This window comes from Alnus glutinosa, chromosome 12, assembly GCF_958979055.1.
Source record: "Alnus glutinosa chromosome 12, dhAlnGlut1.1, whole genome shotgun sequence".
Classification (NCBI taxonomy): domain Eukaryota; kingdom Viridiplantae; phylum Streptophyta; class Magnoliopsida; order Fagales; family Betulaceae; genus Alnus; species Alnus glutinosa.
In genome coordinates, this window is record NC_084897.1 from 26,019,773 (window position 1) to 26,037,526 (window position 17,754).

At 36.1% G+C, this 17,754-nt stretch overlaps 2 protein-coding genes across 2 annotated transcripts; one reads left to right on the forward strand and one right to left on the reverse strand.

Moving 5' to 3' along the window:
• The first annotated feature begins 2,642 nt into the window (after window positions 1-2,642).
• LOC133851230 (rac-like GTP-binding protein RHO1) lies at window positions 2,643-5,441 on the forward strand. The gene is made up of 7 exons (XM_062287559.1): window positions 2,643-3,241; window positions 3,878-3,965; window positions 4,113-4,222; window positions 4,346-4,409; window positions 4,652-4,716; window positions 4,838-4,903; window positions 4,991-5,441. The coding sequence occupies exons 1-7, from the start codon at window positions 3,143-3,145 to the stop codon at window positions 5,090-5,092; spliced, it is 594 nt and encodes a 197-aa protein (XP_062143543.1). The 5' UTR covers window positions 2,643-3,142; the 3' UTR covers window positions 5,093-5,441.
• Window positions 5,442-9,190: 3,749 nt separating this feature from the next.
• On the reverse strand, window positions 9,191-17,450 carry LOC133851227 (vacuolar protein sorting-associated protein 35A-like). Its single transcript, XM_062287555.1, has 21 exons — window positions 17,226-17,450; window positions 17,025-17,121; window positions 16,786-16,909; window positions 16,472-16,657; window positions 16,060-16,147; window positions 15,452-15,508; window positions 15,257-15,346; window positions 15,026-15,148; window positions 14,093-14,227; window positions 13,722-13,838; window positions 12,826-13,065; window positions 12,685-12,750; window positions 12,323-12,412; window positions 11,770-11,859; window positions 10,962-11,054; window positions 10,702-10,770; window positions 10,531-10,611; window positions 10,333-10,440; window positions 10,153-10,256; window positions 9,762-9,875; window positions 9,191-9,666 (listed from the first exon to the last, which is right to left on the reverse strand). The coding sequence occupies exons 1-21, from the start codon at window positions 17,316-17,318 to the stop codon at window positions 9,456-9,458; spliced, it is 2,376 nt and encodes a 791-aa protein (XP_062143539.1). The 5' UTR covers window positions 17,319-17,450; the 3' UTR covers window positions 9,191-9,455.
• Between the last annotated feature and the right edge of the window lie 304 nt (window positions 17,451-17,754).

Consider the following 17,754-nt stretch of genomic DNA (forward strand, 5'->3'; position numbering starts at 1 on the left):
GAATTCAAACGTTCTCTATCAAGATAGATTGAGTTAATGCGATGTTTTGAAACTATAGACTGACTTTTTTATCATCACATTAGAGTTCTTGAGACATCTGCACAAAGATTGCCCTTGTTACCAAAAAAAACAAAAAAACAAAACTCTTCTCACAATGATAATGATCAACAACATTGTAATAAGAGGTCGGTGTAACACCCTTCCCCCTTGCGAAAACTCTCTAATCTCTCTCTTGAAAACCCTCTCCTAAAACACCCGGTTGTCGAGGGGAGGTAGTGATTTTCACTGCCTCCTCCTCCCCCTTCCCCTCTTCCTCCTTCTCCCTCCCTTTCTCGCCTTTTTTAGGCACCGATCGCCTCATCGAAGGCCCTATCCGTTACCCCTGACGACTTATATTGGTTCAATGGGTCCACCAGCTTGACCTCCACCTTTAAAGGTCTAATTGCAGCCCCCATCCTTGAATCCAGTCTCTTCCTCGAGTTCTTAGATTTGATTTTTTCAAAATCAGATCTATCCACTTGTGGAAGCTCAACCACCACACGCACCACACCACCGTGCTCTAGGCTTCCTTAGCTTCAATCTGCCGCCAACCACATCCCAAGCCGTCGACACGTAACTGGTGCTAAGCGGCACTTGATGCCTTTCTCCGCTCCCCCCAAGTGCTGCTGGCCTCTTGTGGAGTTTCTGGCACCCATACACCACCCGCCAACGAGAACTTGCCGCTCTATCACCGTTGAACCTTTATGTTATTTGCTTTCTCTTATTTTTTTTGGACTTTTTGTATTAATCTTTTTTGTGTTCCTTGTAATGGTATGTTTGGATCATCTGGATTTTATACACTACTTTAAACCCCTTCATTGGTGGTTTGAGTTCTTGGCATCCGTGCCAATAATTTATGGGCCCGCATTTTTTGAAGCATTACTCCCGAATACTTACTTTCTTAGGATTTTATTTGTGTCTTTTTGGGTTGCCCAGCCCTAGTTGACGTAATTTCGTTCATCTATCTCTTTTGAAGTATTAAAAAAAAAAAGTCTGGTATAACATAATATTATTTTTCAAAGAACAATAACCAATCTCTTTGTCCAATCCATAACATAGATAAATTGCTGAATTTTAGCCAAAATGTACCGAACAAGGCAGATTATGAGACCTAAGAGAGAATTTTGAAGCTCTAGTTGTGTTATATACTTGTATCTACGCTAAACATCAACCCTTGAATCTCATTCTTCCTTTTAAAGTCGGTTTAGATTTTTAGTTTCAAAACGTGCAGTTTAAAAAATAGTGATTTGAAAACGTAGTTAAATATTTAGTAAAATCGTAATTTAGTCTTTAAAAACACAAAATTCTTATCTGCAATTTAAAAACACAAATTTTTCTACATATTTAAACCACAATTTTTTTTAAAACCAACTCCTAAACATACAAACGGACTCTTACTCTTACTCCTGGGAATCTTAAATCCCTTGGCCCTTGTTTGTTCTTACAGTCCCTACTTTTTCTCCCTCACACACATTCACACGTACACGTACACGTACTTCTGAGGTGAGACAATACTGGCTAGGAATTTGATCCTGACCTAGTCATTTACTAACTAAAATACGAAAATGGTGGATGACTTTCCATATATATATATATATATATATATATTTTATTATTTTCATAAGAAAAATTAAGTGGTCACAATACCATTGAAAATCTTCTCATTTCGATTAGCTCCAACTATTTATCTCATACATACTGTCATCTTATATAATTATTTCATCTAATATTATTCTTTTTTTTTTTTTTTTCTTTTTTTTTTTTTTTTTTTATCAAGAATAATAACCAATCTCTTTGTCCAATCCATAAAATAGATAAATTACACTTTACTCCAAACTTATACTCTATTTGCACTTTACACATTCAAATTGGACTCGCCGTGACTTGGACTTAAAAACTATAAAAAATCTATAACTATCACGATAATTATTAATCCGCCTATTGTAAACACATGAAATTCTTAGAGCAAATAAAGGAAAATTTAAAAATCAGAGGGACCCAACCCCCTGTTTCCGTCCAACTGTAACAGCGAATCTTAAGCTTTGACCTAAACTAAAGAATTTGCATCTTGTATAATATTACACAAACAAAAAAATAAAAAATCAGAATATAAATTTTTATATTTTTAGATTGTTTGTAAGGATCACATGTAAATTTATAGTAACCGATATTTAAAACAGGATTTGGCTTGAATCCGGTTTCAATTAGCATTAAACAAATTGAAATTGAAACATGTGTCCCGTAACCGTACACGAAACCAAGAATATGGTCCCGTCAATCTTCCAATCATTCATGCATTCTAGAAAACATAAATTTGCACCAATCTCATATTTTTCTTGTTGCCAAGAAATATGTAATGTTCAAATGCAGATACTGATTAAACAAGTCAGCGTAGATAAATTAGATTAAAAAATCTAGATTAAGCTCCTCTAATTTTAGAATAGTTCCAAAATAGAGTTATTTTTATTTTTGTTTTTGTTTTAATTAAATAATTCAAATTTTGTCATCTTAATATATAATTGATGAGAATATTAAAAAAAAAAAAAAAAAAAAAACAAGAAAAAACAAATAACACTAACAAAACCAACAAAAGCTACGGCTTGTCCGGAAAAGAGAGAGGGGGGGGTGTTTGTTGGCGAAGATTGGTGCGCTCAACGAACGCTTCAACGGCATTATTTCCCGGCCAGTAGGGTACTTCGTCTATTCTCTCTCTTTGATCTCTCACAGAGATTTGTTCAACTAAAAATCCCCAAATTCCACGTTTTCTAGGGCTAGGGCTCAGATTCCCCAACCATTTTCAGCTCGTGAGCAATTTCATTGCTCTCTTGCATTTCTAAATTTGGGTTAATTTGTTAAATGTGTTAGGGCTTCGTTAAAATTTTCTCGGTTTCTTTTTTGTTTCCGTACAGATGTGTGATTGAAGAAGAAGCAGTTGAAGCAGAAGAGGTTGAAGGGTAAGGGGGTGGGGGGTGTGTGTGTGAGAGAGACAGGGAGAGAGAGAGAGGGAGAGAGAGAGTGTGGGTGTGATCAGGTCCTCAGGTGAAAGATCTGAGGCTTAAATTTCGATAGTAAGAATAGTAAGAATTGGAAAAGAAACAACAAAATGAGCGCTTCGAGGTTTATTAAGTGCGTCACGGTTGGTGACGGAGCTGTGGGTAAAACTTGCTTGCTGATTTCGTATACCAGCAACACCTTCCCTACGGTGAGTCCCCAATTCTTGAACGCTATTTGGTTTGTTTGTGAAATTCAGGGCAATGGTTATGAGTTTTGTGGGAAAAAAAGATAGTGTTTGATTTATGATTGAAAATTTGTTCTTTTTTGCTTTTTGTGGGTTTTGTTTGCGAGTGCCGGAAATGTGATTAGAAACATAATGTGATTGGTTTTTGTGCGGTGGTTGGTTTATTTGGAAAACAAGAATGAGAGGAAAGAAAGGAAAATGCTTAAATTTGGTTAAAGATGGTTTCCTTTTCCTTTATTTTATTTTTCCTTTTTGAATCAAAATGAGAGCTTAGAGTTTATGTATTATCTTCAGATCAATTAGGTGGATGCATTGAAAATATGGGATATTTGTTGTCTGATTTGGGTGATTGTAAATGCAAAAATCATATGTGTCCTTTGAGGTTAATTGGTCCAAGATTGTTGTTTTGTTTTGTATGGCTTGTGGGTTGGAAATGGTTAGTGAACTTTTTCAAGATTTGGTTTAAATGGTTTTGATCTGGGTTTAGAATTAATGTCGATGTCATAGTTAATTTATGGGCATGTTATTTTAAGTCTTGGGAAATGATTTTATGGAATGTGAGACCTTTGTAATTTTCTTTTTGCATTTTGTGGGAAACAGGATTATGTGCCAACTGTTTTCGACAATTTCAGCGCTAATGTGGTTGTCAATGGGAGCACTGTTAACCTGGGGTTGTGGGATACTGCTGGTAGGTTTGCAAAGACACCTGTTTTCTTTCTATAAGTAATTCTATCATAGATTGATTTTTTTTTTTTTTTTTTTTTGCCCTTTTCTGTTTTACTTTGTATTTTTCCTTCTTATTTTTGGGTCTGAATCTACTATTTTCATAAAACAGGACAGGAGGACTATAATAGATTAAGACCTTTGAGTTATCGTGGGGCTGATGTTTTCATACTGGCATTCTCTCTCATTAGCAAGGCGAGTTATGAAAATGTTTCCAAGAAGGTGAGAATTTTATTGGCCTACACGTCATGCTGGTTTTTTCTTTTTCTTCAAAGAAATGCCACTTTCAGATATACCATTTATATAATGTGCTGAGAACTCTGAATCTGTTGGCTTCTCTTGCAGTGGATTCCAGAGTTGAAGCATTATGCACCTGGTGTCCCAATAGTTCTTGTTGGAACAAAGCTTGGTAAGACTTCTCGTCTTTTTTTCTCTTTTCTTTTTCATATGTTTTATGGGTTGTTCCACAATGGGGATTGTGAATAACTATGCTACGGAATTATAATCTTGATGTTACATGTATGATCATTGATCTCTGCCATGTTGACATCTTGCTGTGATTTCCTTTTAGTAGTTACTTTGATCTAAGATTATTGTGAGCTCATACCTCTATGTAAATGAAACTGATTGGTGCAATTTCTTATGAGCCAGATCTTCGGGATGATAAGCAGTTCTTCATTGACCATCCTGGTGCTGTGCCTATTTCTACTGCTCAAGTAAAGGCTATCACTTCATATGTTCTGACAGATTCCTCAATTGTTTTGCCTTTTCGGTTCATTTCCACAAATTCTGTTCTTTTTTGTTTCTAAATGCTTAAGTTATTGTTCTACTTCCAAGGGAGAGGAGCTGAGGAAGCTGATTGGTGCACCTGCTTATATCGAATGCAGTTCAAAAACACAACAGGCATAGATTTTTTTTTTTTTGGAGCAATTTTATGTTTTTTTTGTATGACCCCAAAGGCCTTTAATTGATTTGTGGACTCAACTGCAGAATGTGAAGGCAGTGTTCGATGCAGCCATAAGGGTTGTTCTTCAACCACCCAAGCAGAAGAAAAAGAAGAGCAAAGCACAGAAGGTTTGCTCTATCTTGTGATCGAATAGGTGTAAAGAGAAAAACAGCTGTTTGTCTTACCTTTCTCCCCCTCCCTCTCTTCTTCTCTCTTCCCTTTGCTCTTGAAGAAGCTGCGGGCCCTGAGTTAACAGACAATACTTGGGATCTCTGTGAAGCATCAGGTGGTTTGGTGTTGCTTTCTTGAAATTGTTTTGATCTCTAATTGTTGAATCGCATTACATGGTTGCCCACCTTTACTTAACTACCGGTTTCAATTTGTTTTATGTATTATTAGACTGGAATTTCCCAGTTAGGAAAACGACCTTGCTTTGCATGGACATAGTTATGTTTACTACTTTGTATTGTGCTTAAAAGCTTGCTATTTGTGTTATGTTATGTGGCTTCTGATATCTTTTCAACAACATGCTAGTTTCTGATGCACATAATGGATTTCCAAAAATCAAACTCTATCTGTGAGCTGGTCATTATTGCCCCTTCTTAATCCCCGGCTCCAGGATAAAGCTGCTGTCAGTAAACTTTAGGGACATGGGAAAGGAACACCTAAGGGATTAAAAGCCTTGCTAAAAGGCCGAGGAATAAAGCTTTTTCTTTTTCTTTTTTTTTTCTAGATAAGTAAGGTTATATTTTTTCTTATGGTTAGTGTATCTCTTGTATACTTCGTGTATGTTTGGGTTGCGCCTTTGCGTTTTGAAGTATGGTTAACCACCCCTAGACTTTCCTTTTACTTCAAGAGGGACTTTGCCAATCAGCCTAAAGGGCTACTACAAGGTCATTGTAAGTCTAGGCTTTGGTTGGAAAACTTTTGTTATTCGGACGTTGACTCATATAGGTGGGTGAATGGTCATGGCAGTGAGCCCTTAGATTCTTTAGTGCATTGTGAACCTCTAGGGTTTCAGCAATTTTGTTGGGAATCCGAATTCCTAAAAAAGAGGGTCATTTCGTTGGATCCACCTTCAATGCGTTACAACTTAGGTTTGCATCTGCAAATGGAGTTTATGAAAATGCACTAATGAAATTACCATGTTATAATGAATTCAGTTGCTTGGGTTCTACATGATAAGAGGATTGTTTAGATGCCCACCAGTTAAAACCTTCTAGTACTGACATTACAGTCTCTGCAGTCAGACTAAAAAGCAAATTTGGTTTTAATTCAGGTCATAAACTTGGAAGAGTATGTTTGGTAATTAAGCTTAGGGCTATAAATAAACAAAGCCGATCGCAAACAGGCTTGGATTAGTTTGGCTTGAAATCAGTTCGTTTGTTCAATGAATAGAGCTTGAATAAATTTTTAGGCTCATTTATTACAGTTGAAATTGTATGAACTTGGTTTGACTCGAGTAGATTTATTTTTATTATTTTTTAACTTTGTAATAAAAACATCCTAAGTATTTATAAAGATTAAAAAAAATAAAAAAGAATTCTCTTCGTAATGTAATATATATAGCTGGAATTATTATAATTGTGGGTTTTGATATAGAAATATGTCTGTGTGTGTAATGAACGTATATACATACTGTATGGCAAACATATAGATTCGTTATTAGATTGTTTAAGATTCAAGTTAATTTATTATTAATTAACTCAAATAATAAAATCTTAACAATAATTAATATGGATTTAAGAAAAACAAAAAACAAAAAATGACATTTACTTTATATATGTAATAAATAAGTTAATTGAGTAGCTCGTGATGTTCGAAAAATAAATGAAAATATTATCTTATTCGGAGATAAACTTGAATTCAGCTCATGTTAAAAAAAAAAATAAACGAACCAAACTTAAATATTCATTACTGTGCTCAACTCGGCTCAATTATCACCCTAGCTGCTGTTAATAAGTAAGTTAACGACGAGATGCAAGCTCATACACTAAAGTACATTAGCCACGAGTTCAAGAACAACTAGTGGAGCTTTAGTCCATCGTTTTGCTAGTTTGTGGCAACTATAGTAGCATACTATCATAAGAAACCAATGCATATGCAATGAACCTGACTCAATATAATATAATGAATACGGATTTGATTATTGTACAACACCAATACAACAATTGCACAACAACCCTTCACATGAGGGTGGGCCCTAGTATGTGGGACCCACTCTCATGTGAGGGATTGTTGTACCGTTGTTGTATTGGTGTTGTAAATCTAATATTTTCTTAATGAATAATATGATGAGTAAGGCTTGCATTATGTGTGCACAGAAAAAATGAAAATATGCGTAACACTTTTCGCTTGTGTCTATTATGCACAGGAAGATGTAAAGCTAATAAATTAAAGTATCGGGAGCATTGCATTTGCTGAAGAGATATGTTAGTTGCACAATAATTACACAACAATATTTACGTTTTTAAATTATTTCTTTTTATTTTTTTTATAAAAATATATTAGACACATCAGTACTATTGCACAATTATTGTGTAAGAGCCGTGCAAATATCATATCTCTTTACTGTAACTCTTGTCCAGTGAACGATGAATATTATAAAAATGATGGGCTGCGAGAAAGCTTTTGAAAGTAAAAGAAAACTCTTTCAGAAAGAAGGAGAGAGAGTAGTAAAATCTCTTGTCGTTTTTTATTAGATATTCTCTCCATGCATAACTTTGGAATTTACACACTTGTACCCTACTTAGTCTCTCCAGAAAGAAGCACCAGATATCTCGTTTTTTTTTAAAAAAAAATAAAAATAAAAAATATATACAAAGTCGCACTTCATCTTGCGGATCATGAGACACATTTTAGAGTGATTTTGTTGAGCGACACCGTTTAGTAATTTCCTCCCCTCCCCTCTTCTCTTTTCCCTTATGGGATAATTACTTTTTTTTTGAGTGTGAGTAAAAAGTGATTGATGTGATATAAAGTAGAAAGAATTTATATGAAAAAGTAAAAAAAATTTATATTGTAGTGAATTTTTTTATTTAAATAATAATAAATTTTTTTTGATGCAATATAAAAAGTAAAAAAAATTTAAATCGTCATTTTTTTGGAAAAGGTAAAAATAAAGGAGGGGGGTTTATTTGAGTAACAAGAAGCTGCCTCTTGGAAAGTCGAACCTTTTATTTCCGAAGCGCGCCAGCTTTTGGGTCTGATAATCGTCTTATCCTTTTGCAGTCATTCCGCTTCCTTTTTCTTTTCTAACTTCTGACTGTTTTGTTCCTTTTTCTTCACTTCTTCCTTTTCCTGTGTAGTTGGTATTTTCTCTTCTTTGTACTATTTGCCCAGACAAAAAAAAAAAGGAAAAAAAAAAGAGAAACGAAAAGAGGCACATTTCAGGCCCACTGTTCTCAAAGCAATCTCAAATTTGTTTGTTTGCATTTTTTTTTTTTTTCCTCTTGCCACGACACTTTGATTCAGTAGGGAAGTCTCAACGAGCTCGGGGGATGCAGTGAGGCCATTCAACTAGTAGAGCATGCTGTGAACCTCTTTGGGTTTTCCCTCGGCAAGCAATCATTGTTGGCCCAAATGAAAGCCCCTACATCTAAGGAGTGTCTCCAGTAATGACAGAAACGTGGATGTAGTTTATTGAAACCAACATGAAAGGCAAAATGGCACAAAGAACTGCGACTTGGGAAACATTTACAGAAGAAAACATGCTAACTTGGTCAGCATGCTTCACTTTTACAGAAGTAATAACCAACTTATTATTTAACAAATTAAGGTGGCACAACCACCTGTGGAGGAGAGAGGACACGCAACCCCCCAACCAGATCGGGGCGGCCATACAACCACCTATGTGCTGGTCAGGGTTGTCCCAGTCATCCTAACCAAATTGGGGTAGTTGTGCGGTAACCCTGAGGGTGGCCACACGACTACCCTCCCTTAAGCTCTACATCCATTTGGATTATTCAAAATAAACAGATGTACTCTATAGAAATATTTTTTCAAATAAGAACCACACCAAAAAAACATTTTCATAACACTTTTTCAAATAAAATCATACCAGTATAAAAAACTGTAAAAACAAGGGCTTTGTTTGTTAAAGCTTTTTCTTCTCCCTTTTGTTTTCTCTTTCCAAAACAAAAACATTAACAAACGACTTAAATTACAAAACACTTAAAACTGTTTTCACCTTTATGTCACATTAGAGCACTTTTTCAAACAAAAAACACTCCAAAAAGCATTAATAAACAAAAATAAAAAACTCATAAATTTGTAAATAGAACTAACAAATTTCCAAAGTAGAGCACATTGTGTTAATGCATGTTGTATTAGCGAAGCGACACAAGTCAGCATATAGATTTTCCAATTACAAACGGACGCCAACCTAAATTCATCATTGCATCTGAACAGGACAGGATACACGAAGCCACTTCAACATCAGGAGTATAAAAATAAACCTGATTCGTTGGTTAAAAGAAGGGAGCCAGTGCCAGTCCTATAACCTCTCAGTCACACCTTGATGGGCTCGTATTTCTCACCAACTGCACCACCTTTCTGTTTTTGGAACTGGATGTACCGCAGTGTGCTGGCAAGGAAAGCATCCGCAGATGGATCTGGAGAGGTAGAGTCACTTTGCATCTCCGTAGTGATTAATTCAAGCAGGCCCTGGATTGTGGAAACAGTGATCTGGGGATTCCCTTTCTCAAAGAAATAAAGGTACCTGTAAACAAAATGAGATAAAATAATTCCCATCTTTAGAAGAAAAATGTAGAAACAGAACTGAGGTTTGGGGGAAAATCAGGGCAAAACTATTACTTGTTCAATATCTCAACAAATAGTGTCACCGATCCAGTGCTACCTCGTGCTGCATTGGACATTTGTTGAGCAGCATTTGCAATTCTCAATGCACGCTTTAGGCAAAGCAGGACTCTGCTTAAAAATTGAAAATTTAAAAACCGAAGTAATTATAAACTAAAAATGTTAATAATAAATTCTGAGGAACATCGATACAAGGTTCAAAATCCAGCAAATTATTCAAATTTAGCCAACAGAACTTCTAGTGCTCAAGGAAACAACAACAGGGAATGTACATACAGCAGGTCTGCCAGCATGATAATTAAGCAGTTTTTGTGTGTGTGGGTGTGGGTGTGGGTGTGTGTTGGGGGAATCTTTATGAATATGTCAGATGTAATGTATGGCAACCCACCTCTCTCCGTCTTTCATGTTCTCCTGATCATCAACCCAGAAGAGATGCGAACATGCATAAACAGCTCTACACTGATCAGGCTTCTTTAAAAGCTTTGCCGAATACTGCAAAACAGGAAAGGTATCATAAGCAGTAGAAATAGAATTATAGAAGTTATACAAAGGAAACTCTAGAATTTACCCCTGTGGCCTTGTGTGTTAAAGTATCTCTGTTCTCAACACCAAAAACATGCATTCTCTGAAGAGTCCCTATTATTAAATGTATTGCAGTCACTTGTGCCTTGGAATCCTATTACAGCAAATACATGCAAGCAAAAGATCATGAGAAGAACAAAAAAAAGTGTAACAGGACTAGTTCCCAGGTTATCAATTAACTTACTGATATTTCTTCTTCATAAAGAATATATGCTTGGGTGAAAAACTCATAAGCAACAGGTTCTAAATCACAGTCATTCGCAGCCTAACAGAAAACAGAAGAGACATGCAAAGTTAGCAAATGTCTTAGTGTAACAGTCCTTCAAATGTTTATAAACCAAACAACTCCATGTACCTCAGCACATTGCAGATATAACCGTAATGAAAGTTCAGGTGCTGGAACAGTTAATAAAGCCTCAATAGTCTGAAATAATAAACGGGAACCTTAACTAAGTACGATAAGATAGATGAATGAATAAACTCAAAACTGTTGAAGTAGATTTGAGATGTTAGCCTCCAAAACCTTGCCCACCTAACAACATAAACAAAACACAAGAAATAGATAACATTTTGATTATTAAAAAAAAAAACTGACTTCTTTAAGTAAAAAGTTACCTGATTCAAAAGCTGAAAAATTTTCTTTGGTGTAGTTGATGTCTCGTCTCCTCCGAAAGGATTTTCTTCTCGGCCTTGTAACTGCCTAACCAACTACATATTACAGAACATACAGCTCATAAGTGCAAAAATCTAGGTTTTCTTCACAAAATCAAAAGTAATGCAAGCCATTTGGTGCTTAGTATATGTTCCAATGAATCCAATGTATACAAATGATACTTGATATATCCACCATTAATGTTACAAGCCACAAAGAATGACTAAGAGCACTAGCAGCAGCTTCCCTTAAACTTTTCCTCAATTTAAGGAACTAAACTACTTTTTGCTTCCCTATTTAAATGTACTCCAGAATAGCTTCCCTTATACTTTTCTTATACCATTAAATATTCTTTAAATTAAATGCTAGGAGAAAGAAAAAGGAAAGAGAAATCATTTAAATATTGTTTCAAATAAATGCTAGAAGAATGAGAGAGGAAAGATAAAGTTTTTTTATATTAAAATAATGTTAAGGAAACCACTTTTGCTTTTTTAGATCTAGGGTACAATTTTTGGTTCTCTTGGTATTTCTTTAGTTTAGGGAACAACAAGGGAATATAATTCAATGGGTGTTTTAGGAGTTTTCCTTACATCTACGGAAGGGAATGAGATTAGGGAAGCTGCTTTTAGTGCTCTAATTATTCTACATACCACCATGGATAAATTACATGATGCAAATCCCAAGAATCACAACAGCAATTTTGAAAACTTGTTAGCATTAATAGAAAACAAACAACCATATGCTGCATGAGTTGGATAGCCAGAAACAGACCTTAAGACAAGAGAAAACAAGAGCTGGAACAGTAAATGGTAGACGCTTTGGTCCTCCAGTGAGGATATGCTTCCTCACAATACCAATGATCTGCAATTCACCACATGGAATACAGTAAAAAGGTGCTCCCATTCATGGACAATCCCTTAAATGAGCACATAATAACGCAGTAGAACTTGCACGTTAAACTTCAACAGGTGGAAACAAACTCAAAAAAAGGAAATCTTTGTTTCATTCAAAGTACTCTTCGATTGCTCCAAACAAAGATTTAATTTGTCGAAGTAAGAAAATGAAACAAGCCACTAGACTTCGAGCCCAAATTCTACGATATGAGCAGTTACAAGAACATCAAATATAAGAAAGCACAATTTAATCGGAAAAGAAATCCAATATACTTGGCAATGTTATTTTTCTCCAACAATTATGTTAAAAATATCTCTTTCATTTTGGAATGCCCCAACTGATCCACTTGAGAAATAAGATAAAAAATCAAACATTGTTTATACAAATATGAGAAGCTATCATGCAGGAAAATATTCCACAAGTAAAATACCTTGAACATTTCTTCAGGATCATCATTGTAAAGCATCTGAATAAGACGTGCAACAGAATTCTGCTCCTCCTTGAAATCATCCTCGTCAATCTGAAGGTTTTTTTTTTTTAGTGAGCAGCAAGCACAAAAGTTTCAGAAACATCACCAGTAATGCACATTTTCCAAAAACATATTAGAATGCAAAAGGGAAACAATTAACAAAATTGCTACAAATAAGAACATCTAGTGTTACTTGTTGAAGATTATACAATATGCTTAAAAAGTTTAATATTTCTTTTTTGATAAGTAACCAAAAAAAAAAACAAAAAATAAATAAATCATTAAGCAACATTCATATGACTAGCAAGAGAATTACAAATGACCTCATCATGAAGAGTACCATCTAAATCTTTAATAAGCCCCTTGACTAATTCAAACAATGCCTCAACCTGTAAACAACAAAAAAGGCCACATTTTTACAAAGCACACTAAAAAGGATGGATAAACAATAAATAAAACAATACCTTGTCATCAGTAGAAATACAAGTTTTGTTTTTCATAATGCTTTGAATTATGACAGTTGCCATGACTTTGTTTGTTTCATTGTCTAGGTATTCCAAGACACGGGGGTAGTTTGAAAGCTTCAAGGCCGTGACAATGTCATTATATTTCTCAAGCGGAGCACTTAAAAGTGCGACAATCTGTTTTGTTGCTTTGCTGTCTTCAATCTTTCCTTTGCCAGAGAGTTTCTTAACACATGCTCCCTGAAAGAAAAAATGGAGACAAGGGATTACTTCCAAGCTGAACTTCACTTCCGACAATATCCTATTATGCCTTGTGAGAAACAATCCATCAGTGCACAGCATGCTTAGAACTTTTAAATTTATAAAGGATTTATTAGACATTGAAAAGTTAGGAATTACTCATTTGGGGCCAGAGGTTTTATCTTTGCAAAATTTTGTAATAAGCTTCTGTTAAGATCCTTATGTTTCTAAAGACGTTTTATCGCTGCAAAATTACGTAATAAGCTTATGTTAAGAGCCTTATGTTTCTCCTCAACCAATTTTTTTTTTTCTTTTTTTATAAGGTATTAATCATCACTCACGAATCTTTTGACGAGTCAAATAGTAAATGAACTTTACCCTTGTCATCTACTCTATTATATAAGCCACAAGTTGTTTAACCTCTTGTTTAGTTTGTCTCTGAAGTTTTAAAATCCAAAAAAGAGACCAGTATACTTGTGTGCGGTAGATCTTAACTGATCTTGGGAGGAAAAGAAAGGAAAAGAATAGTGAAAATATATAGACCATTTAAAGCCAAGCAGGAATATTATCGGATGTTTGTTTACGACCATTGAAGCTACACAAGGCAAACCCAGAAAATTGCATGTGTGTTAAATCAGCTTGAAGAGGAAGCTTACCAACACTTGATCCGCATAATCAAGCCGATCAGGGTGGACATGAAGAGTGAATGTAAGAAGAGAAGAATATAAAGTTACAACTCCAATTGTAGGCATGTCAACTTGTGCTTCAATCACCTGCATCAACATATAGCCATTAAATGATCAACTTCTTGAACTTTAACACACACACACACACCCAGAGAGAGAGAGAGAGAGTAGATAAAAATGTTGCAAGGTGTGTGAAAAAAGGTCAAGTACAGTTCAACTTTAGTCAATCTACTTGTAAATCATTACTCAAGTAAAAGTAAAAAATCAAATTAAAAATAGTTCAAATATTCAATTAACAAATTCAATCTTTCAAATGTTAAATGGGAATATGCAACATTTACCTTTCCTATGGCATTGCTCAATTTCGAAAAAGCTTCTACTTGCAAAAACTCAGGTAACACTTCTGTACTTGAAGCAGCATAGTTTGATAGCCTTTCCATTAACTGGGATAGCACCGTCTTGATGTCAACAGATGGCTGAGAAACACAAGAATACAGAAGGGGGAGAAACAAGATAACTCAGTAGGACGTAAACTGCTGCTTTTATAGCATAAAAATTACTGCATAAATTGGTTGGGATAGTGGCAAACAATGGATGTATGCCTTTTTACCATCTATAAAAAATCTCATTGATCATAATTTTAGCAGTATCATTGATTTATGTTTATTCTTTATCAATATTTGAGAGCAATATTTTGTGCAATTAGTCGAAGTACAGTAAATCAAATCCATTGCAGTGCGATATGCACTTGTATCACTAGATGATGTAGGTGCCAGAAAGGTCCTGGCTGGCACCCAGCATGTTAAGATCTAGACATCCCAATACAACCATCATCTCAAATCTCTGAATTCAACAAAGGACCTTGCCTTACAAGATGGGCTAGAAAAACATTCGAAATAGTTCAAGGGTATAAACCGGGGACCATATCTTGAGTGCAGGAGAAGATATGAAAAAAACTACCCAGCCTAAGGGAGGCAACAGAAAAGGTCCAATCTTGTCAATTTATTACATAAATTCCATGACCAGATTTACAACGGAATCATTGAACACAGAAAATCTTGATCTTAGAAGGATGTTTTTAAAGTATCTTCAGAAGATCTAAGTATGACAATCCTTTTAAGTATAAAAAAGAAGCAATATTAAGATACTTCAACAAAAACTATAAATACCTGTCCACTAAACTGTTATACACAAGAAACAATATAAATAAATTGCAAGTTCTACAAAAGCAAAGAAGGTAAATGAGACTGAAAACTGCATACAATGGCACCTACCTGAAGCTGAGGGCAAGCACTCAACAGTACATCAAGAGTTTGCAAGTGATACTCATCAGGAAAGACTTGGATTATGCAATCCATCAAGTAGAATTGGGCAATCTCATCTTTACAATTGACAACCTGGCAACAACAAATGAGATGAAGAATCCATCATGTGATGGTTAGAAAATGGACATCAAGCATCATAAGCCTCAAAAAAGGAACAAGAGAAAGTGGAATAGCTCAAACCTGCTCTAATACTCTAGGAAGCACAGTATCTTTGTACAAATCAAGGTCAATACCCTCAACCTGGCTGAGAACATGCAGGTTCTTCCCAACCTAATGTAAATCCAAGGTGCGCAAAAAGAAGCATCTGTAAGCATACACTGACTAGGCACACAATTTCAGTGCAGTGAAATGACGAGATATGGGTTACTCATATACAAGGTCACGTAGCTCGTTCCTTTCTTTCTCCCGTTTCTCCTTGTCCCGGGCAGGTCCCTGCAGACCAGAAAGTCCGACAGCAAGCCTCAACACAGGATCAGCTAAGAGTATGAATGATTCACAAGCACTATAACACCTGCATGACCAGAAATCATGCCCTCATGACACATTTTTTACCTTCATGACATGCAAGCATTGTGGTCATTGCTATTTATGGTTAAGGCACACTTAAGTACTTCAAGATTCTAAGTCTTCAGATTCTTCATAAAAGGGCTGGAAACCGATAAGGCATGTGAAAAGAAAGAAAAAAAAATACTAACATCTAATGCAAGGTACTATGGCAACTGCGACCAGTAGTCATAACAAAGAAGAAAAAAGGCTACCACTAGGAAATTAGGACCAAAAAATAAAAGGGAACTCAAAGCCTGATTCAAGTGCCTTGAGATAAGCCTTAATGCTTTTGGTGAACCGCTAAAATGCACTACATAGAAGCTTCAGCTGTCTTCGAGCCTAAAGCATGCCTAGGCATACTATTAACAAAATTGATTGTGGTGCCATGCATGTCCAAACACTAGAACAGGTAACAATCAACAGGTAATTTAACCAACCTGATGTTGCATCCGCACCCAAAGCTTGTTCATTTCCGTGAAGTTTTGGAGTACAAACTCTACAGCATCCATGACAGTGTCAGCATCTCTGCCAGAGTAAAAAGAAAGCCATTCAATTCAAGAGCCACTCTACAGGTCAAAAAGCATAGACTACACAAAGGTCTATAGCTCAACCAAAAGCACTCAATGATGAACAGGGATTAGCTAATGAGCTAAACTACCCCAAATTTATTTAACAAACTCAGTACTTATCGATGTTAAAGTACACTCAGGACGGCATTCAGGTTCTGATCATCTTGATCAAGCCAAAGATAGGCGGTCAAGAGACTCAAGACCACCAGCCGTCAAACCGTCTCCAACCCACTAAGTCTTCCTAAGCAACAGAACATAAATAACCATCTAATTCCCTTACCCTTCGTACTCTGAACCAATATCAGGTAATTTATCCCTACTGACTTGAGCAAGGTAACTCCTTAAGAAGAGCCCGCGTACAGGATGCTGAATGCCACGGCACATCTCCACAAGGTCTTTGAGCACATCCTTGGCCGGGGCTTCCTTAGATTTGATGTACACAGATCCTACTGTACAGAGTAAGTACCTGATGGGGATCCCAAAGTTCAAAAAATCAAGACCAAAACAAATATTTTGGTGCCAAAGTTATATATTTGTGTCAGTTTTAAATCAAACGAAGATAGAGAGAAGCGTAGGAGCGTAAATATCACTTACAATCTGGGCAAAATGTTACCCGCGTGCTGCACAAGCTCGTAGAGATCGATAATGGCGCAGCCACGGCGAGTCTCTTCCTTGAAGAACATCTCCAGCTTCCTCAACTCATCGAATGCACGCATGTCTGAGTATACGCATCACACCGCACCAATCAGACAACCGTAAACGACGGCGTTTCGATCCAATATAGAACCAATTTCTGAGTCCTAAAGAGACGGATCGGGGAGAGAGATACTCACAGAGTTCGTAGTATTTGTGAGGGGAGAGCCTCGAGGTCCGGAGCTCGGAGAGCATCTGAGCGGAGTACTTCAAGGCATCCCGGAGATTGTTCGAATCCTGAAGAACAGTTAAGAGAAATCGGCCGAATTAGGGCTTGAAATACGAAAATTCTTTCATTTTCTCTCAATTTTTTCGGGAAACAAACTGTGCCAAGGATTTACCAGGGCGCGGTGCATGTAGAAGGCGTTCTGCTGGAGTCCGGCGATCCCGGCAGCTAGCCATTTCTCTTCGTCTTCGACTACGTCGGAGATCATTCTCTCTGTCTCTGTCTCTGTCTTTCTCCGTGTGCGGGTGGAAGTCTACGGTGCGTTTTGAGTCTTTTGACTTGGCTCTGTGCTCAACTGCCCGTCTAATTAAGGCTGTATTTGGATCGGAGTGATCGGGTGCTCTACTGGGGTTTACGTCCTGAATAGGTTTGGACCGTTGGTTAAGCATCAATGGGGAGAACAACTTTCATTTGCCCGCACGGATCTTAACGTGTCAGTTTGCTATAAGTTGGATGCCCATGGCCGTTGGATTGGAACCATCAATTTGGATATTCGCAAGAACGCAAAATATATAATTATTGTTATCATAATTATTATTTATATATAATGAAAATGAAATCCTCATGCATCTCAATATTGATTTTTATTTTATTTTTATAAATGATCAAAACATATTCTCTCTTCTTTTTTAACTTTTAAAATT

Bases quoted from the DNA above. Each gene is read 5' to 3' on its own strand.
- LOC133851230 (XM_062287559.1), top strand. From the start codon at position 3,143: ATGAGCGCTTCGAGGTTTATTAAGTGCGTCACGGTTGGTGACGGAGCT. The intron at 4,410-4,651 runs GTAAGACTTCTC...CTTATGAGCCAG, and splicing joins TCTTGTTGGAACAAAGCTTG to ATCTTCGGGATGATAAGCAG. The intron at 4,904-4,990 runs GCATAGATTTTT...ACTCAACTGCAG, and splicing joins GCAGTTCAAAAACACAACAG to AATGTGAAGGCAGTGTTCGA.
- LOC133851227 (XM_062287555.1), bottom strand. From the start codon at position 17,318: ATGATCTCCGACGTAGTCGAAGACGAAGAGAAATGGCTAGCTGCCGGG. The intron at 12,751-12,825 runs GTATTGTTTTAT...TGTTGTTTACAG, and splicing joins GTATTTCTACTGATGACAAG to GTTGAGGCATTGTTTGAATT. The intron at 9,667-9,761 runs GTAATAGTTTTG...TTTTGTTTACAG, and splicing joins TTTGTTGAGATATTGAACAA to GTACCTTTATTTCTTTGAGA.